Source organism: Struthio camelus, chromosome 1 (assembly GCF_040807025.1).
Source record: "Struthio camelus isolate bStrCam1 chromosome 1, bStrCam1.hap1, whole genome shotgun sequence".
NCBI lineage: Eukaryota > Metazoa > Chordata > Aves > Struthioniformes > Struthionidae > Struthio > Struthio camelus.
The window spans coordinates 5,697,163-5,718,371 of record NC_090942.1 but is presented as its reverse complement, the minus strand read 5'-3'; the positions used below and the strand labels follow the sequence as shown (position 1 = coordinate 5,718,371).

Below are 21,209 nucleotides of genomic sequence, written 5' to 3'. Positions count from 1 at the left end.
TCCACCGGCTCTGCTCCATCCAGGACGAGCAGCGGGACGTGCACCAGCGTCCACAGGGCTGAAAAAGCGCAAGAGAGGATTCGAGTGAGCGGCTGTAGCGAGCGGGGAGGGAGATTCAGCAGGTCCACCTCTTTGGCCCCGAAACACAGGAGCTGGGAACAGTTGAAAAAGAAACCCCTGGCTAAAGTGGCATTAATGGCATTTATGGCCAGGTGCTACGAGGGCTGCGTTAGCTAATGTCTGCAGGTTGCTCAGAGGTCATCTGATAAGCAGGTGCTATAAAACATATTTTAGCTCACTTCCTTTTTTAATCTCCCCCGTGCAAAGTATATTTAGAACAGGGAAACCTCGCAGAAGCAGGACACTAATACGTGACACAGCTCTCCAGCCTCTCACTATCCTACGGCTTTATCAGGCAATCAAAGAGGAAGCTGCGAGGCGGGAGATGGACGTGCTGCGTATTCACCTCATCGGGCCGCTGTGCAGTGGGAGTTTTGCGTGTGCAAAGATGGGCGGCCCAAGGGGAAGACGAAGAAGAAGAAGACGAAAAAGAGAAAGACACGCTCGGTGTTAAAGGGAAGCTCGTTTATGCCCATAAGTAAGAAAGCTTGCTCAAGAATAAGTTAACTCTTGCTAGAGGATTATACCTGTAATGCTGGCAATTCTGGCCTCTGCATGAGCTGTAATATCTGCTTGCATTACCTCACAGGGTGTTATGGGCCTTAATTAATTAATGTTTGTAAAGCGCTTTGAAATCCTCGGATGAAAGGCACTATAGAAGTGCAAAGCAGTTATTAATATTAATATTGCATAAGTGGCTTGGCTCCCTGCACACTGCGGAGCACACTAACTGCTGCGAGGGCTGCAGCCCTGAATCAGCAGTCTTCATACCACCAGGCAGGAGCCTCCCTTCTGCCTCCTCCTCTGGTCTCTGTCCTTGCGACTTCCACAGCCTCTTCTCCAGAAATCCCCAGCCGTCCTTCCGCGCCATCCCTCACGCAGGTGGGACGAGCAGCACTTTTCAGACCCAGGATAAGAGGCTGGGGGCTGAGCAGAGCTTAGAGCAGTTCAAACCTCTCCATTTGGATGGTGGGACTTGACATTTTTGTTTTGTCCCGTGATTACAAGACATCTGAAGCCTCGATTCTGCAATACAGGGTTGCACCTGGTCAAACTTCTGTGTATTTTGTATCCTTTAATAGAAAATTGAGCTCAGTTTCCATTTTAGTCACACGCACAGAAAAAGCGAGCCCCTTAGCAGCATTGGTACCACTCCAGATTTTTCCAAAGTTTCAAAGAAAAAAAAAATATTTAGTTTCTTTCCAAAAGAAGGTCTTTTCCAGGTGAAAATTTCCCACCCAAAAGCCATACTAGCTGGTACAAATTCAGCGTCCTGCACTTCTCTCGGGAAACACTAAGGCTTTGTAAGAATGAGTCCGTATAACACACTACATGCATATTTTTCTTAGCTGGATTCTTGTTTGGTGAGTAGGGAGGTTGGGCTAGCGAATAACAACTACACAGGAAATTGAAAAGACCGTAATTGTCACTTTGTATACAAAGTCCATGAAACCATCAGAAGATGAGTCAATTTAAAGACCATGGAGTAGCTCTAGGATGAATTTGGTCAGTCCAAGTTCTGCCTGATTTGTCTCGAAATATTACCTCTGTGATGAACTCTCTGAATAAGAGTGATAGCAAAATAACGATAAATAGTAACGATAATTGCCAGCAAACATATTGTGGAGAATCCTGCTCATTTTAACACATACTGCTTTGGGGGGTTGGTTTTAACTTAAGCGTGCAGATAAAGATTTCCTGGCGTGAAAAATGAAAAAAAAAAAAAAAAAGTCCGTTTCTTATTAATTGACAGAAAAGCAGCCATTCGGTCATCGGAAGTGAACAATTCTTTCAGCGATGCGCTCAGCAGAGCGCAGCCCGGTTGCCTCTGCGGTAGCTGCACCGCCGGCGCACAGCGTTAGCACGGGTCTGAACTTGTTTGTGTCAGTGAAGCAACATATAAGTGGAAAACAAATCGGGCTTCTGCACTTCGGCGCGACTCGTGTTGACTTTGAAGGAAGTTTTATCTGCGCGCAGAAGGCTCAGATGGGGAAACAAAGCCCTGCCGGTTGTACGTATCAGCCCGCACAAAGGAGTCGCCGCGCGCTTCCCGAGCTCCTTACGCCAAAGAGTATAACATCCGCGGAGATTAGGAGGCGCTGAAGGCAGCTCTTACATGCTCTTCTTCAGTCTTACTGTAAGGCGAGAAAAAGGTGCTTCGGCCCGCCGAGCACGTTTTGTGGCAGCAAACAGCGCGTAAGGGCGTTTTTTGGACCAAAGCGAGGGGGACTGGCCCGCCGGCAGAGGGAGCGCGACGGTCCAGCGAGCCCGTCCTCTGCCAGGAGTTGGGACACCCCGACGTCTCTCTTGGCCCTGACACTCACTTCTTGTGTGGCCTTGGGTGAGCCACGTAACCTTGACAGTCTGTCCCCCCCCCCCCCAAAATGAGGCTGATTACAGGAATTATAAGGCAATTCATTAATTCATTAATTAATAGGTAGCAGGATGTCAGAGTTGGTCTGATTCACCCTGGCAGCGTGACAGCTCTGGCGCTACCGGCACCATACCAGGAGCTCCCCTGGCCGCTGAGAGGCAACGGACAGGAGGAAGAGGTGAAAAGGGAAGCCAGTCTGGGGAATTTAAAGCAACTTGCCCTCTTTCTCAGGCAGAGGGATCAGGGAGGTCAGCGTGGACCTTCCTTTTCGCAGAGAGCCTATCCCAGGAGGCCGCTTGGGTTGAGATTTATTTCTGTTGCCATTCAAATTAAGTATATAGGCAATCCTGAGGCCGTTTGGACCGTCTCCAGCGTGTGCAAGCACCAGGCTTGGAAGAGGGTGGGAACACTATTAGCTTTCAGACATAGAGGAAGCACTTTCTGCTGTGTCTACAACACAGATGCCAGGGACCTATCCTGGAAGGTGCTGAGCAGGTGCTGGCTAGCAGGGGCTATGACTGCTCTCTATAAATGCATGGCAGGGAGGGGCAGGCAGGTAAACGCTGCAGAGGGAAATTAGCTATTTAAGCCAAAGGATAATGTTGGCACAAGAACAAACTGACCATCAGTAAATTTAGGCTGGAAATTCGAAGATTTCTAAATACCAGAGGAATGAAGTTCAGGAAAAGCCTTTGGGGGAGAATCCAGGGCAAAAAACTAATTGAAGGGCTCTAGCAGTAGGTTAACGGTGATGAGCTAAATACTGGTTGCTGCCAAGGGCAGGGGTGCGGTGGATTTGAGAGGGGAGGCCGGCACTTCCAGGAATGACCGACCTGCAGGGGCTCTACAGAGCTGGGCTTTGCGTTCGGTGCAATGCCACCAAAGTCAAGAGAGTTACTTCGAACTTGCAGCAGACTGGAAGTGGACAGGGTCTGGCTCAGCGATCGTGCTTTTGTGCCGTCCCTGCAATATGTGCTTGCTCCAACAATTGTTTTGCTGTCACCGCTCAAGGATCTTCCTGAGAGAGGCAATCAATGCCAGGCTGAAGAAAGAGAAACCGTGAGAAATATTGTCACTGTGAAACATGGCCAAACCCTTTTTTTTTTCCTCTTTCTGAATGCAAAGCTTAAGTCAGTTCTTATTTACCAGAGGAGTTAAATACGTGCTAAGCCCCCAGTATTACATCCTGGGGTTTGCTGTGGAAGGACAGGTTGTGTTATCCTGCGCCAGGAGCACCATGCTCAGGAGTGATGTAAAGACCGTGTTCCTCCTCTCCTGGTATCAAATGGCCTCCTAAAACCACAGGAGGGGGCTCAGATTGGCAGGCACGACGGTTAACAGGAACACTGGCGTATGAAATATAAACTCTAACGGTATGTTTGTTACAACTGAGCAAGGAGATGTTCATTTCAGAGAAAGGCAGTCATCGCGGGAAGACGGAGAGGCTCAGCACCCTCTCAGGATGTTTCCCTCAATTAATTAAGGGTCAGTAGGAGCCTACCAGAATCAATGTGGATCTCTCACCTTTGAATAAAAAAGTGACAGGTAGAGCTGCTAATCACCCCAGTGAAAGCCAACTGGCTGGCACCACTAAGCAACCTTTCATAATAACCTGAGTCTCATCACTCGAGCGCCTGCGTAGAAAACATAAAAGCAAGAGTTGTTGTCAATTCATTTTACGCCCCAGTGCCACTCACACAAGTTGCTTCTGGGGCCGTTCTCCCCTCAATGAAAACCGTTCCGGAGTGGTAATTCCCACTGGCTTTCCAGTCGAGATTGAAATGACTCCATCGGTGATGGTACACTGCCCTGCACATGGAGCCTAGCAATGTGAAATTGCTGTGCGCTGCCTTCCCCTCCCAGCCACGTTTATAATGCTGAGTAGGAAAGGCAGCTGCAGGGGCTGGTGCAAGGAGCTGTGCTGTTGGTGTCTCTCTTGAATTGCCTTGGCTCGTGCTTCCTATTCAGACACCCAAGGGCAAGGTTATGGGGTTCACTCGTACTCAGCCATCATTATTATTATTGTTGTTATTATTATTATTATTATTCATTACTAATATTAATTATACAGTGTGCGGTAGTGCCTAGGAGCCCCAAACCGTGGCCGCAGTGCACCCAGCCCTTTGCATGCACTGAACAAAAAGATGCTCCCTGCCCCAGAAAGTGTGTGAGCTTGTAGAAGAATAACAGAGGGAAGAACATGCTACCTAGAGGCCACATTGACCAGGGCATGACAGAATGCATCTCCCATTAAATATGTCTTCAGCCCAGTGAAACAGCCATGCAAGCTACAGCAAAATTCATCCCCTTGAAGGGCAGTGACGGTAAAAAGAAAGAGCATGGATTTTTCTTTTTTTCCCTCCTGCTGTCAATGGATTTATTTGATCCATGACTGACGAGTTTGGTTTGTTTCTCAAATCCAAAGATTTATCAATAGCAACGCTGGAAGTGTATTCTGTGTCTTGCAGCCTGCTGATAGTGTTAATCTCATGATATTTCTCTGGAAGTGGGATCCTCCTCATGCTGGAGTCCTGGGATCTCATGAAGCCTTGGCCTCAGACAAAAGAAAAGAGAGCACCTTTGAGCCCCAGGGTTGTGGGGAAATACTTTAACAATGCTCAAAGGGCTAGAAAATATTTTTAAAAGCTCAGTTTTCCTACTTTGCAAATGATGAGCTTTTAAGTCCATCTCATGATTTGGGAAGAACTTACTTGCAAGATTTGGGTGCTTCGGATTGATTGTGTAACCTCTTTCCTATAAAACTTCTTGCTGTAGCTTCCGTGTTGCTTAATAAGGTGTCTAATCAGTTCGGATTAAAGTTTTTTGTGATTAGTCCGAGAGAATGAGAGAATGTATATTTTGCAAGTACCATTACCCAGGTTGCCATTTCATCTGGAACTAGCACACGGAAGAGCTGACCTCTGCCTACCTCTGCAATAACCCTTGCTGCATGACCATGGCAAGTCACTTCACTTCTCTTTGCCTCAGTTTCCTCTGTAAAATGCAGATAAGTGCAAGTTATTCAATTCCTTTGTAAAATGTCTTGAGATCTGCTGAGCTCTGTGTTTTAAATGAATGAAGCAAATGTGACGTACGGAAGCCTAGAAAATGTTACTCTCTACAGCATATTCTTGTTCGTCTGCAGTACTGAAACTTGTAGTGCAATAAAACAAAGTGTCACTATAAATGTTGTGCTATTAGTTTAAAATAAAAGCGCTTAACATCTCTAGTGAGTGAAATGACTCTGAGGCCCAGGAAAACTTTCAGCTTCTAAAGGCTGAGGGTCAGCTGAAAGGTTCTTTGGCACCTCTTAATGAGGGGAGCGAGTGTTTTTACATCTTGTGATGGTTTGTTTTTCTGCTTCTCTGATGTGTAACTGACCATGTTTTAATGGAGAAATTAAGCACTTTCGCTGCTCTTAGGGGGCTTTTGGAGAATTGCAAATGAACAATATGATTCAAATGTCCTGATTATTTGGAAACAAACAACAGTCCCATTCTAAAAACATTCTTAAGGGTGTGCATCTCATTTTAAACACACATGCAGCCCACTGTGTCTGATAGCATCATTCATGTTCTTAAAATTTGGCATCAGCTCATATACTCTACAGATGAGGGTCAGCTACTGACAAAGCTCAGAACAGGTGACCAAATTCTGCTGATTTCCAGGTACCAGGGTAGGGTAGAGACAGGGGCATTTTATATTTGCCATATAAACTTTACAAAACATTCAAAAAGAAAAGACCAAACAAGCAATCCTTTGAGCTAAGAATCTTGGCTGTTTTTCCTCCCTTTTAATGGATGAAAGTGTTTACGAGTGAAAGGCAGTTTCAACCTAAGCCCCTTTTCTTTTTTTGGTTCCATAGAGCAATAAACACCTTTGGCTAAAGGAGTAATTAGTAAATAATGATAACAACAAATGGGAGGGGGTATCCACTTGCCTTATATTGAGAACAAAATATCAGGTTGCGCATATGTTCTAATAATAATATTACTCTTATAATAATAGCACCAGCTTAATGCCACAATCCTCCTCCTTCTTCACAAAGAACCCTAGTAAGGGACCTAGTACTACCCAAAGTTCATGTTTAACTAGAGAAGTTAGTCTCTTTAGGCTCCCCTGTAGTCAATGGAGAGAGAAAGGCTTGTCTGGGAAGTGTATTTTGGGGCACCTGAATTTGCTGTATGTTTCCAATCATCATTCCTGGAGGACCTCAGATTCCTCAAGCGTCACCAGCAATTTCAAAGCAAAGATGGAATAGATATTATTTTACAGATGGGAAAATCAAAGCATAAGAAGATGAGGGGACCGCCTTTTTCCCCATCCCAGTGTCTCAAACCAACATCCTAGCCATTGGGCACCACTGCATCTGAAAGATGCAATTGTCTTCTTCTGATAAATCAGCTTGGCAGCAGAGTGAGTTTGAGTCCTTCTCCCCACAGACATTCAGTTTCAGGGTAAAAGGAGTTTTCAGATGTTCTCAAAAGGCCAGCGTAGAATTTTCCCAGCCAAGAAAGCATCAGCACATCCTGATCCTGCCCCAGTTCCGCTCTTTGTAGCCACCTCCGAGTGGAGGTGCTTCAACTGATGAAAACACCAGTGCAGATGGACTTGGTTTCCTTTCCACGTACCACTGGCAAGTTCCTTTTTGGAAGCAAAAAAGTGTCCCAGGACAGTGGAGAACCATTGCCAGCTTCAGCTGTCTGTCTGGCCTGCTGAGTCTCCGTGACCTGTGTCTAGCCAACACAGTGACTCCTCCGAAAATTGCTTCTAAATTGAACTACCACAGAAAAAGTTACTTTTTGCACTGTTTACAGACAGAGCCTCAGGAGACCAGCTAGGTAACTTAGGTAGCTTAGTTGAGTGCTTGAAGTTATGAGCCTTGATGGGGAAGAAGGATGTGTTTAAAGGAAGAATCCCTTCTTATTGAAAGAACTAATCCAAGCCACTCCTGGATGAGGCTGTCTCATCAGGAGGCATCCCATCAGGATTCAAACATTTTTAATGGCCAAAAAGCATGTGTTTTTCTGAGAGTAAAATTCTAGCATCTGAGATTCTTCTAATCAAACACACATATATACCAAAACTAAAAGAGTATCTGAAAAGGCAAAAAAGAAGGGGGGGGGGGGGACAACAGAAACACAAGGAATGCACTGAAACTCAAACCACAGAAACCTCAAAGAGAGAGAACTAATAGCCACAGCACCACCCAAATTCCAGTTGTGTCTCATTAGAGCTTTCCTACACAGGGACATGCAGGAGAGTGAAGGCTAGTCAACTACAGGTGTGAAGTCAAAGCTCATAAATTAAAGCACGTGTGCATGTTCTCATTTAGGATTAAAATGCCTTTAGTGCCTAATCCTCAGAGGAGGATTAAGCTACAGCAATGTAAGGCCACTTTATTCCTGAATGAGAGCATCCCCACAAGGGCTTAAAGGTCTTTAGCTGGTGCACATTGACTTCACACCTTTGCTCATTCACCTTCCTGGAGGCCCCTGCAAACACACAGCCTGGGAACATTTGTCTGCCAAGGGCCAAGAAAGGGGGAAGCTAAGCTGACGTTGATGTGAGGAGCAGAGAAGGGCTCGGCCTTTGCTGGCCTTGGGGCTGGTTTACTTTCTGCCTTGCAAGCTTGGCTGTTGGAAGGGTCTGCTTGTCAAATGGCCATGTGGAGCATGGTGGCAACGTACACCGAACTGCTTGCTCATGTAACAACACATGCTGGGCTTTGCCCGCTCCTAAACTGTTCCTTTAGAGCACCACAGCGCAGTTGATGTGGCTGCTCTAGCTTTACTTTCCAAGTATCGCATTCTTCTGTTTCTTGCGGTGCAGACACCTGTGTCCAGATATAAACTACCTTGCTCCAGAGAAGACCCATGTATACTGTTCTTTCACAACTTTCACTCTTTCTTGTGTTGTTTTTCTTTCATCCTACTCCCAGATAATTGTGAAAGAAGGTGTCTAATCCTAATCTTCAATGCACTGAGGCTCTGGAGCAGCTTTGGGTAAGAGTAGTGAGTGTTGGTGAAAACCTGAAGAGTTCATTAAGAAAGGCAGCGTGCAGATGACTGGCAGACATAACAAAGGACTGAGTTTGATGACCCGAAAATTCCTTTCCAGTTCCATGCATGTGTTTAATCCAGTAGGAAAGATGTGCACACTGAAATCACATAGTTGTTTTTGATGTATGAAAAACATGAGCCCTAAGACCCACTCACTCTGTGATATGAAGAATCTGTACTTTTCCTCCATTTCTATGACATGTGCAGTTTAATCTTAATCCAAGCCTCAATAGTGAATGGCAGCCAAAACCTTGGCCAAAACAGAAGAGGCTCTCTTCATTTCACAGATGGAGAAACTGAGGCATAATGCAAAGAGAAAGGACAAGACAAAGCTCTCAGAATAACTTGTGAGAGGTTGGGCAAAAAGCCTCTTCTTTTTTTGGCTATTTTTTCTTTTTTTTTTTTCTCCGTTTCTGCTCTTTCCTGTGCCCACTGCTGAAGTGACTTGTGCCTGTTGGAACAAATCGCCCAGATAAGGGTTTTAACAGACTGGTTTCCAGCTCCTTGGTGCAGCTCTGCTTGAACACTAACGTGACATGTCACACCTTTACTAAAGCAAATAAGGAAATTAACTGTGAGAAGGGAAGAACCGGGCTGAAGTCAGCGCCTCAGTGGAACAAACACGAGTAACGGCTCTAACCACGCCAGGAACTGAAAGACAGTTCCCCATTGTTACTGCACATTGCAGCCAGGAAGGTACGTGCCTTTTAGCGGCCGCTTTCTGCACACCGGCGTTTGGCTTGTCCCGGCCACAGCAAGGATGAAAGCCACAGCTCTCGCTCCGACCCGCTACGATGCAAGGCAAACCAGGACTGCGACATCCCCCAGATCAAATAGGCGTCGATCCCGTCTTTCGCTGCAGAGCAACCACAGTTACGTACTTCGGCTGCGCTGAGAAAGATTTCAGTTTTACCACACATGCCAAACGCCGCGGGAAAATGACAGATAAACCTTCTGCCTTGGCAAATGCTCCATAGAGCTCTGTCTGCATTTCCTTAGTGTCTGTGTCACTAGCAGAGAGGTTGCAACCGGAGGCTTTGCTGCAAGAAAGGTGGCACTCTCGCCTTGGTTACCTCAGGCGAGTCTCGTTTTGCCTCCTTGAAAACAAAGTCACTGGCATGGGAAGGAAAGAGCACTTACGTTTTTGGCAGTGTAGGCCCTACAAAACTCAGCTGGGAAATGTCAACAGCAACTGCAACGGTGTGTGTGTTTGCTGGGTACTCAGCCCAGGTCCATCCCGTAGGTCTAAGTACCCACCTGTAGCATCTCAGTTACTAATGAGCCATCTCTGTTCCTGCAGGCAGAAAGAGGGAGGTGTCTCCAGGGGGTAATTCAGCTCCCTTAAAGTTTGAATCAGCCCTGGGATATTACTTGCTCTCTCCTTGACCCTACAAGAAGACAGCAGTCCTTCCTTAGATGCTTAAATTTAAGTGAAGTTAATCCAGGCCTGATAGCTCTTCCACACACACTTCACTAATCTCTGCTGGATTGGACTAAAACTCTTCTACGTGTTTTCAAGGCCCCGCACTAACATCAGCTAAAGAAGAGTACGGTTTCACTCCACCAGTGACAGCCTTGCTTCTTCCAGAGAAATATCCACCAGAGTAATTATCAGTCTTCAGTTTTGCTCTTGCCAAATTGTGCTGATAAACAGCAGCAACTGGCAGGTGACAGGTCGCTATGGACAGGGCACAACACTGAGCAGCTCCTGCCAAAAGGAGAGCGCAGGCGACGTTGCTGCTGAGTGAACCATGCCACCTTGCAATAGCACCTGCAAGCATAGTTGTGTAGTTTTTTCATGTCAGACTAATATACCTATACTTTTGCATATGGTACAACAACACCAGAAACAAGGCTGGGGAAAATGAACCCAGCAACACTGGGCTTTTGAGTCCCCCAGTTAATGGCAAGGGAAACAGGCGTCTGCATGCACTCGCCATTCAGAACAAGTGCTGCTACGTAACCCACCTCCAATTCTCCAGGGGCAGAAACTAGACGCAAACGGGCCACACGTTTGCCAAGAATGTCTCAAACGGCATCTAGTAAAAGCAATTGAAAAGATTGCAATGACTTTCTGGAATGATCCATTAACATTTTTATGATGAAATGTAGGTGTGACAGGTCCGAACCATCTCCTCTCACCTCCTTAGTGTGGCAGTGGCCATAACACCTGCAGACGCAATACTGCATACGACAACATGCTCCCTCTGCCAAGAGACACGAAACCGTGTTGATTGAAATATGAAAATAACAGCACCTTGAGCGGATCTGGGTTAATACAGGGAAGTTGCACCTTTCAGGCTTCTTGCAGCAAGAATATTTGCAGCAGGGGGAGGGAAAAACACATGTGGAAGTTCACAGCCTCCTGGTGAGCTCCATGAAGTCAAGAAGTCAGCTACGTTTGCTGTATGACAGTTGACACCCCAGAACCTGGGTAGTACTAGATAGGTAGCAAGGGGAAGAAAAGAGAAGAGTTAAGGTTTCTGTGTTTTTCATTTAGCTAAGCACAGGTTACTGGACTCAGCATGAGGGTAACTGGTTGAAATGCGCCAGTTTTCTGGCATGGGTTATAGGAGAGTTGCCCAAAAGGGCCCAATGGTGCCTTACAGCCATAACAGCCTGGGACTGAGATTTTGCTTCATCCTCTGAGGAGTGCAAATGAGAAAGACAGCCCAAAGCTGTGTGCCTCGTGCTGAGCATCTCCCTGAGTGGGGATTGCAGAGGTGATGCTTCACCCAGGGTGGAGGGAATGAAAATAGAGGAGGGAGGAGGAGGTGAACTCAAGTAAGTAAAGACCCCATTTTCTTTCCTTTCAGTTTCACTGCAATTAAGCCTCCTAATTGAAGCCAGTTTTAACCAAGGTTTACTGCAGTGGTTGTTTTCTTTTTCTGCTGTTAAAATGCAGGTGTTCCACATAGCAGGAAGCTGGCACGAAGGGGTAAATTTCCAAAGCACTGCCTATACCATTCATAAATTAATGCCTGAAGAAATCAGCATTGTGACAAGCCCAGCTGTGCTAAGGAGGTCAGCTCGGAGAGGAGGACGAGGAAGAGAGGAAGAGGAGAGTGGAGAACTGATGTTTCTCACAGCAGATGGATGGAAGCCCTGTGATAAAGGTGTGAGGAAATAAAAGAAGGAAAGATCAGCCCAACTTCTGGGCTGCGGTATGCTACGGCATAGGTCCCATCCTGCCTCAGTGAAGTAAAGGGAAAATTTTTGTTGGATTTCACTGGGAGCAGTTTGAGACCCCAACATTTTGTATGCTTACAGAACTGGCCCAAACTAAGGAGGAACTCCAGGGAGCTGTTTGCCAACTCGTGCCTTCAATGGCCTTGAGGTGGGCTGCAACTCTGTACACACTCGTTTGCTGATGCAGAGTGAGTGAAATATGAACCAAAGCAATATTAAAATCATACTGTGCCTACAGAGCCATGCGTGTGTGTATGATGCTTTGCAGACAAACAAAACACTGAAAGAGAAAAATATGCATATTACATCCTAAATAAAATACCTTCGTGGAGGCCTGTGTTTACATGGAGAAGGAGAAGCTCTTGCACTCCAGATTTATGTATGAACTTGACTGACGCTTTTGCTTCTTCAGTCTCTGGAATAGTATAATAGCTTTTTGGAGAAAAAATAGACATATAATTATGGACAATGAACCCTACAAACTCCTTATGCAACTCCTTGAGGTTACGCTGTGGATGAGAGAGAAAAGCCCTTCCTAGCTCAGGAGAGGTGATGAATGGTCATTTTGGACATTACCACAGGGGAGGGTGAGCCCACATCCATGTATACTCCTCCTCCAGTTTTGACATTATTTACTCCTGGAGGACAAGCACAAAAAGTAGCCTTTCAGCTTGTGAAGCAGCTTGAGAGCAGAGACCCAGGATGCGGGGAGCTCTTTGCAGGTTTATTTCTGGCTGCTCATAAACCAGCCCTCTGGATGCAAAAGAGGGTCGAGCTGGTGATGCAACGAGCTCCCCATACAGAAGTCAGCTCAGTATTAAGGCTTCCAGCCTGCATTGCAGCTTGTGTTTCCCTGCAGAGGCCAGCCTGGAGGAGAGAGGTGTTGGAGACTGAGCTGGCTTTCCTGCCAGGGCCGGGTCCAGCCTTCATGTGAGGAAGACGGATTGCTGCAATGCTCAGACATTCAATCCAAGCACCCTCCTTGAAAAACAGAAAAGAACCGAAGCAAAAATGAACACTTTTGCTAGGAAATAGGTCGACGAGCTTTGGTTTTTAACCACAAGGGCGATCATTTTCCTATCGCATTGCGGCTCTCTGCCCTGCCCTGCTCCAGTGGTTACTCGCTAGGCAGGGGCAGCCCTGATTACCCACGCTGGCTTGAGCACTAAATTATTCAGCAGTGCACAACCCCAGCTTGTTATGTACGAATTACCCCCTGCTCGATTAAGCAGCGCCTTTCAGTTGTGTGCTCAGCAGCACGCTAATGTGATAAAACGTGTTTATATCACACACAATTAAACTGTGTCTCAGTCAGGTGCTGTTTTCAGAGGAGCTCGGCAATGTCACGAGGTTAACCACCAACGGAAGCTGAAGCTTCAACAGCCTTTATTAGCTCGGCAAGCGCTCGTAACCACACTCTTCCTAGTTGCAGAAGAGGCATCTTCTTTCATTAGCCTCCTCTTGGGCTGGGGAGGTGGTATTTACCAAATAAAACTGTTGCTGCACCTGTGTAGTTCTCATGTGGCTTTCACCACCTCCTGGCTTAACCCATTCTTCTCGGAGGCTGTTTGAGGATGCATCCTGCCTTTCATTCGGTTCTGCAGCGGGGACGGTCATATCGGAGCCTTCTCGGTGGCACTTGGGCTTGCTCCTGCACACTGACATGCCACCCCATGCCAAACTCCCCCTAGGTGTACATGACGATGGGAGTGAGCGGAGGTGGTATGGGGTTGCATGGCAGGAGCATCTGGGACTTTCTACAGCTAGTGTTTGCATCACAGTCGTCATAGGAGAAGGTCATATGCCGTTGATTGCTTTAATTTATGGGACAGGGAAGGGGATGGTGATAAAAAGGCAGCCTTCCCACTACCTTTTCCAATTTCAGAGAGATATTAAGTAAATGACTTTGTGTTTCCACATGTTTTCTTAGGAGCAGCACCCACCTTTATCTCGTTCCTCGTTCCTGCTCTGCTGCTGCATTTGAAGGGAGGACCGTGAGTTTTTGTTTGTTTTTTTTTTTTTTAAGCTGAATCAAACCTGCTGCCTGGTTCCCAAAACACCTGCCATTTGAAGCTATGTTGGTACAGCTGAGGGGGCTGGCTCTAGCAGCAGGAGAGAGGACAGGAGTCCTGTTGTCACCTACTGTAGAGACTTCCCCTATGAATCAAGCCTCTATTCACTGAGCTTAATGTTGTCCACCTCAGCAACAGTGGGAAATAATCTCCATGGGAAACTTGATAAGTGGTACCACGCTGCTCATCCCCAGAGAGGTGACCCAAGGGCCAGTCCTCCCAAACCTGCACCGCTCCAGCTCCTAGACTGCCCCTGGGAGCCTGGCTTCAGCCAGGCCTCTTCAACCAGAGCCCTGCCAGGTGATATATCCCAGCTGCAGGAAAGCACTTCAGCCTCTCTCTCTGCTGGGATTCCTCGTATCTGAGGCTGCTGCTTGATGTATACCAGACCAGACCTACCAGCAGCATCTGGTAATGCAGAGCAGGACAGAAGTTTCAGTGCTGGTCTACAGAGGCAGGGTAATAGACCTCTGCCAATAGTTTGTGTGGGTCCAAAGAGCAGCTAGAGAAATTCATAGAAGAAAAATCCCCCAAGGGCTATTGAATATAAAGGTAGCCTCTCTGGCTCAGGAAGTCCTGAAGATGCAAATTGCTGACACCTGGGAGGGTGTTTAAGGAAATATCACTGCATGATTATTCCCAGCCTCTTTCCAAGGTATTTTGTTTGCCACTGTTAGCCATAATATACTGCTCTACCCCTAAGTACTCATTCTTCTTAGCTGCAGGAAGCATGACATGCTGTGAGTCTTGTATTCAACATACAAGGTTCAGTAAGTCTGACCTGAGTTGCTTTCTGGCCTTAAAATAACCAATGTACCTCTCAATGCTGGGTTACAATTTCAAAAAAAAAAAGACTTTGAGATGATGCTGGTGATGTCAAATGCTCAAAAGGAAGGAACCCGGCTCTCCTGATTCTGATGGTGGCTTAAAAATTGTGGGAGTTCACGAAGGAGCAACACCGTTTTCTCTTTTATTTGCTTTTTTGATGCAGACATTTAGGTAGCCATATCATTACATTTATCTTCACCGCTCTGAGAGCAGGACATGAACCGTTAACAGATGCATTTCTTCAGGAATTATAGAAACTCGTGTTCTGGGAACATCTCATGACATTCAGAGGATTGAATGACATGAGACCTTCAGAATACTTGTATTATCAGAAATGAGCATCAGGAAGGAAAACAGAGGAAAAAGGACAGCCTGGATACTGACCCAGGCTGGTCTGATCATTTCCTTGAGGCCACCAAGGATAAACAAAGGCAAAAGCGTTTCTTCCAAGCAGTTCTCCCCTTTCCCCTGTAGTGAGTCTGAAGTCATTGCTGGATGAATATTACAGCAAGAGAGGGCAGGACTCTTAAATCAATTTATAGTTCCTGTTTTCCTTCATTGGTTGACTAATTAGTCCCAGACGGGGTTAGTTATGTTCCTTCAGGTGGGAAACGTGCCACATTGGAAACCCCAGAGCAAAATCATGTTCTCCAAAGCTGCGTTCAGCTGCTGCACCACGAGCAACTCCTATCTCTCCCTGTCATGCCCTACCTCCTTCACCTTCCCACTTTGGCCATACCTGGAGTAGGAGTCCTACTGGGATCAATCGCCTTACTTCCCCAGACCTGCGTTATTCCACAAACCCGGTCCTGGACATTCAGTGTGGAAAGAGTCCTGTGAACATTAAAAAAAAAAAAAAAAAAGTCATAATCATGTCATTCAAAATTTTGTCAAGAGGGACTAACAGACGTGGGACTTAAGGTTGCTTTTTGCAATGTGGACACTGGAAAATGCAATGCACTACTTTGAGGAAGCAAAGGCTGCTAACAACTTATTGGAGAAAAAAAAAAACAAAACAGGGCCAGATGCAATCCCCTGGAGCCCTGAGGGTAGATGTTACCCAAGCAAGGTGTGACAATGCTCCAGCATTCCAGGACTACAAACAGAACCTTAAGCAACTCATTTAAGAGAAATCGTTTTAGAAATGAAATGTTTACTTACTCATCGACATAAAATCTCCATATTTTAATTGTCTATCTCATTCTATGAAAGCACATTGAAAATTTACCAACATTATAAATAGAACTGCTCAGTAAATGACTGCTTTGATGTCTAAAATGAAGTCCACATTGTTACTCCCTCTCTCTACCTGTCTGTTTTTTGAGATTGTTTAGACCAGCATTCCTGGGCTTGCAATGAGATGGATGTAAATGAGTGATGATGAAAGACTAACTGTTTTCATTGGAAGGAGTTTCCCACTATGCACAAAAAAATTAGAAAGTTTTTCTGTCTCGTGAACATCCCAAGGTAGAGAATGAAAATTACAATGTCAGGGAAAAGGTCAAGACCTTTCTGCTTCCCTCTGAAAAATAAAACAGTTCTTTTAATCGTGGTCCCAATATTCAAGTGCTATAGAACTAGAAATTAGTTCTAATCATCTCCAAACTGTCTACTGAGGTGCCTAATTGGGCTATAGCAGGTATTTCGCACTACTGATGGTTCAGGGTGTGGGGTGATGTGAACCACTCATTGGCCTCTTGTCCTGAGGTATATGGGCATATATAGAAAGTGGTTTGAATAAGACCCTCAGAGCTTCTGGTCTGTGCTTTGCTGAGCATCTCATCCCCTAAAAACTGAGAGTCCTTTAAAGATATTCTGAATCCAAGACATCCATATTTTCTGTTGAAAACTTTATCCTATCCTATTGAAAACCCAGCCCTGGACTGGCAGGTGGGACGAGAGGGATACTGGCAAGCACCGATTGTGTGAGTTAGCTGAGGAAGAGCCCACCCATGTCTCGCCTGACTTAGGCAGGTATCATCCATCCTTCATGTTCCTAATTCCTGAAATTGCTTCCAAAATTCAGTGTGTGGGACCTGAAAAACTCCTATCATAGAGCGGGGCTGAACACAGATAAACTCCTAGACCTGTTGCCAGTACACTGGAATGCTAATTAAATGAATATAGCTTTCAGTAACTTTCAAGCTAAACAATTTGCCAAAGCATTCCAACTTGCTAAAAATTGGAAGTGTTTTGTCTCTATTCACTCCATGCTCAGGCATCACAGGCTGGTTAGCTCTACCAATAATTCATGTACCTGCATGTTTTAATGACAACTGAAATACCCTGGCATTTCTGGGCTAGCATGTGCGCTATGATCTATGAGCCTACACTCCTTCTACCTTCGCTTTGAACTGAACTGCTTTGTTAAGCAACCCCACTACCCACCACTATCTAACATGCCAAGACCTGTGAAGTTTTCTTGTACAGCACTGCCTTTGAATACCTTCCAAGACCCAACCAGTAGCACCAGTATTCAGACACTGTAGGATGATACCCAGAGCCAATGAACTAAAACTTCCTTTGGGAATCTGAAGAAACCCAAGGAATCTGTTTCTTTCTTTTCTTTCTTTCCTTCTTTTTTTTTTTTTTGCACAAAGCCAATGAGAACCAATTGACACATCCATTGCAACCAATAGGACACGGTGCTAGAAATTAGTGTAATATTAGAAATTAGTGTAATATTAGAAATTATCTGCAATAATAATTACTTTATACTTACCTACTTCCCTAGGACAGAAAGTTGCCCATCCTAGAGGACCAGAACAGGGCACTTTCTAAAGAGATATATAGCAAAAAGGGCTTCCTCTGTCCTGTATATGGAAGCTTTGTTCTATTTGCTGGTATTTACTCTCTCATTTTCGCAAAGGAGGTAAGATATAGCCAGGATCATACCCACTAATAAGCTCATGCATTTCAAGAGGTATTTAGATATTCAGATAGGAGTTTAGGATGAGATTTACTTCAAAGATTAAGGTTTCTAAATTTAGGTGTTTACATGTTGACCTGCAAGCTCCCACTGTGGTTAGTGAAGATCTAGCAGTGTTTTTAGTGGGATCTAAAATTATATTCAGCTCACCTTAAAGCAAACACGCACATTTGGCCAACTGGTCAGCTGTCCTGAGTCTAGTGACTGCACTGTCTAGAGGCTTCGTCCAGTTAGCCACATACCAACATCTGGTAGCAGGAATGACATCCTAAAGTATCCATCATATTTGCACTGAGTTACCAAATATGATTTAGGATCTATGGAAGACCTATGGTCTTCTGGAGCAGCATCAGGAGCTGCTCTAGAGCACCTCAAAGGACGCTCAGCACACAAGTGTGGAAAAGGAGCACTGCAGAGGAGGCCAAAGTGTTTGGCAATGGCGGACAGAAGGGATCTTCAAAATGTGCCACCTGCTCCCAGGCCCACGGTCTATTTATTGTCATAGATGCGTGATTGGAGTGTAATCTTTTAAGTCTCAGACGTCTGAGCTGGAACCCCTCTGGTTAATATATCGGTTGCGTAGTCCTCTTATACCCAACTACTGCTAAGATGAAACAGTATAACTGAAATGTAACAGATAGAAAAAGAGTTTTAAGAAAAAAACAACAGTTTAGATGCTTGTCAGTTTGATCTAATGTCCTCTCATCTTGGGATGAAAGGCCAAGGACAGCCCGGCTTCTTCTGACCACCAAACAACATTCTTTATGCATTTGTTTGCACAATATATATTTGTTTATACTACAGCACTTCATAGAGAACTAAAATGGTTTGTAGCCGGAGAATACGCAATGTTTTTTAGTTTGGTCTCTATGAATAACTCCCAGAAATGTTTGGACAGAGAGAGAGGGAAAAATTGGAACAACACCTACTCCTCGTATTTTGCTGGATCTTACAAACACAAAACAGGATATAGAATTGGCAGGAGCAAGCAAAGATGGATCTCTAATTGTGTTTTAATGTCTCTTGAATTTGCCATGGAATGTCTTCTCTCCAGTCACTATATTTCTTTTTCCTGCTGATTTTCCTATAGAAAGCTGAGGATGCACATGATGTTGTGCCCTGTAGCCCTGATTCCCAGATGCCCAGGCGAGGGACTGGTCACCTTCATTCCCTCTGGTACACATGCCCAAGCTTCTTTCCTGTGTAAGTAAAGGCATATGGGTTTCCATGCACATCCACATCTTCCCCTGATGTGGGATCACGATGTGGCCATGGCATGCATCCAGCCCCAAGAGCTCAGAATTTCTCCCGGGTTCAGTAGTTTAGAGTCATACTTACATAATCAGACTGAAAAAAATCCCAGGAATGAGGTCTTGCTTAATGAATCAATGTACAGTTGCCTCCCTCCAGCCAAACCCCCAAGCCTCTTTCATATCCCACATTGGTACATTTATACCAGCAGGTCTGCTCTGGTAGGTGTGCAAGAGGCAAGAAATAGGCAAAGTGTTTTACGACTCTAACTATTCTGGGATAACTAAGCAGCACAGCTTTTGGGTGTAACCAAGGCCTAAGCCCCCTTTTATTGCTCTGACGGAGTGAAAAAGCCAGAAAAGGCATTTAAATTACCATCCCCCTCAGCAGTGAAATTCAGAATCAGTCCAAAAGAAATTCTATTCATTTCAGGCTCATTGACTTTGGTGGAGCTGAGATTTAGCCCTTAATTTCACAGCCTTGGAAAACAGCCACATTAAAATAAGAACCTTAAGCAAGCCATTACTACAGCCTTTGAAGCAAAAGACAGAGAGGGGACATGTCAGGAGATGAAGGCAACCCTGGCAATGTGAATGAAGTCTATGTGTGCCTCTAGGGAACAGAGATTTCCGAGCACCCTTGCTGTACAAGGAGGTGGCCTCTGTTTGCCTGTCCTAAGCGCTGGCATCTTCTCAAGTAGCTACTCTTGATGTACCTTTATAAACTCTGCCCTTCTCCTTGACTCAAACCTTTTGGTGGGATTTGCAAATGCTCAGCCTCATCTGTTTGGCTGCAACTTTGCCTGCAGAGTCTAGTCCCTGCAGTTACTTGAGCGAGGATATACTGTATCATCGAATCTTCAGCATTTCCTTTATCTGTTATTTAAAATGGTAAGGCTTACCAGGGAGATGAATAAGGGAACAGAGGAGTTGAAAGCTTTTATATCAGCCCTGTGCAAACAAAGTTAATGTGTCTTCCTTGTGCGCAAAGATTAACTGTGATTAAGTGCTCCAATATGAAAAACGAAGGCAGAAAAATAGAAAAGTGTTGCAGTGCTTAGCTGTCCTTCTTAAAATAACAACCATTGTGTTGGGCTTAAAAGGCATTTGCTAAAGATTTTGTGAAGAATTAAGCTTATTTGTTATTCTTTTAAGATAGAAACAAGAGTAAAGGAAAAGCTGTTAGTCAACATTGTCTTAGAAGATCAAGGTTTCTAGATAAGAGCATATACGGGTCAATGGAAGCTTCGGTAAATATCTTTCTTGATTGACAGGTCTCTTGAGATTTTTTTAGCTGGTTTAATGTCACCTTCTTTCTTTCTTTTTCTTTTTTTAAACTCTCCGCTAGTAATATTAGCTGATCGAGGCGAGCAAGTTGTGTCACACCTACGTTTGACCTACAGTGGCGCCAGGAAAAGCAGTGAGAAGCTACCTAAGGCATGGTCTCTGCACAGTGTCAGACCAACTCACCCATTTATTGAGAGATTCAATCAAATGAACAACACGGAGTCAACGCAGACGCTTACTTCAGATTACCCATGTTTCCTGCAGGAGAGACTTTTCTCTGACTAAACTAAACTCATTTAAAGTCAGCCCTCAGAGCCTGGGTAGAAAAGGCCAAGCTTTCCAGGCCTTGGACTTACTGAGAGGGGATTGGGCATCAGAGCTTTGAGGTATTTATCTGCAAGGTGTAGCTGTCGGGTGCTAAAAATCACAAGCTTACCTAAAAGTCCTGAAGAAAAATATAAAATTTGAAGGTATTTTAATTTGCTTTCTGTGGATAGGGTTAGTTTTTCTACTTTTCACACAGCCACAAGGATTAAAAATATCTTATATACACAAACAAACAAACAAAAAGAAATTCTCACATGATAACCTGATTCCAGCAGCTGGGTATTTATAAGGGGATTTAAAACAAAATAAGCTGAAACAGGATGAAGATATGTTTGGCCCCATGCTCTCCTGGAATAATGCCTCACTCAGTAAAGATTCCCTTTGACATCAGTGCAACTGTCTGAAGAGTAAGTGTTATTTAAAGCAAGAACACACACAACCCCTTGAAATTTATCCTGCTATGTGCAAAATAAGCTGCGACCACAGTACAGCCATCCCTTGAACGTCTGAAAAGTCTTAAAAGATAGCAGCCCCCAAAAGAAATTCCTGTGCTGAATAGTAAGTAAGTAAATAAATAAATATCTATCTCCTTTTTGCATCAGGACACCAAAATTGCAAAAGACAGGAGAAAGCATTCATACAGGAGGGTAGAGAGGCACAGAGGTGCCACCCAGGGTGGAAAAGTCGAGACAGTCTAATTTCAACAAAAGAGCAGCAAAAATCTTTTTTTTTTTTTTCTTTTAACGGCTCAAGACAGGAGTAAACACCTTT

General features: G+C 44.9%; 1 protein-coding gene across 1 annotated transcript; it reads left to right on the top strand.

The window, feature by feature from the left end:
• Nucleotides 1-13,264: 13,264 nt before the first annotated feature.
• Nucleotides 13,265-20,720, top strand: LOC138065726 (uncharacterized). The gene is made up of 4 exons (XM_068931137.1): nt 13,265-13,541; nt 13,676-13,739; nt 18,665-18,777; nt 20,173-20,720. The coding sequence occupies exons 1-4, from the start codon at nt 13,265-13,267 to the stop codon at nt 20,394-20,396; spliced, it is 678 nt and encodes a 225-aa protein (XP_068787238.1). The 3' UTR covers nt 20,397-20,720.
• The last annotated feature ends 489 nt before the right edge of the window (nt 20,721-21,209 follow it).

Coding starts and splice junctions, on each gene's coding strand:
- LOC138065726 (XM_068931137.1), top strand. CDS start 13,265: ATGTGGCTTTCACCACCTCCTGGCTTAACCCATTCTTCTCGGAGGCTG. Junction 13,542..13,675: donor CACAGTCGTCATAGGAGAAG/GTCATATGCCGT, acceptor ATGTTTTCTTAG/GAGCAGCACCCACCTTTATC. Junction 18,778..20,172: donor TGCCCAAGCTTCTTTCCTGT/GTAAGTAAAGGC, acceptor ACTCTCCGCTAG/TAATATTAGCTGATCGAGGC.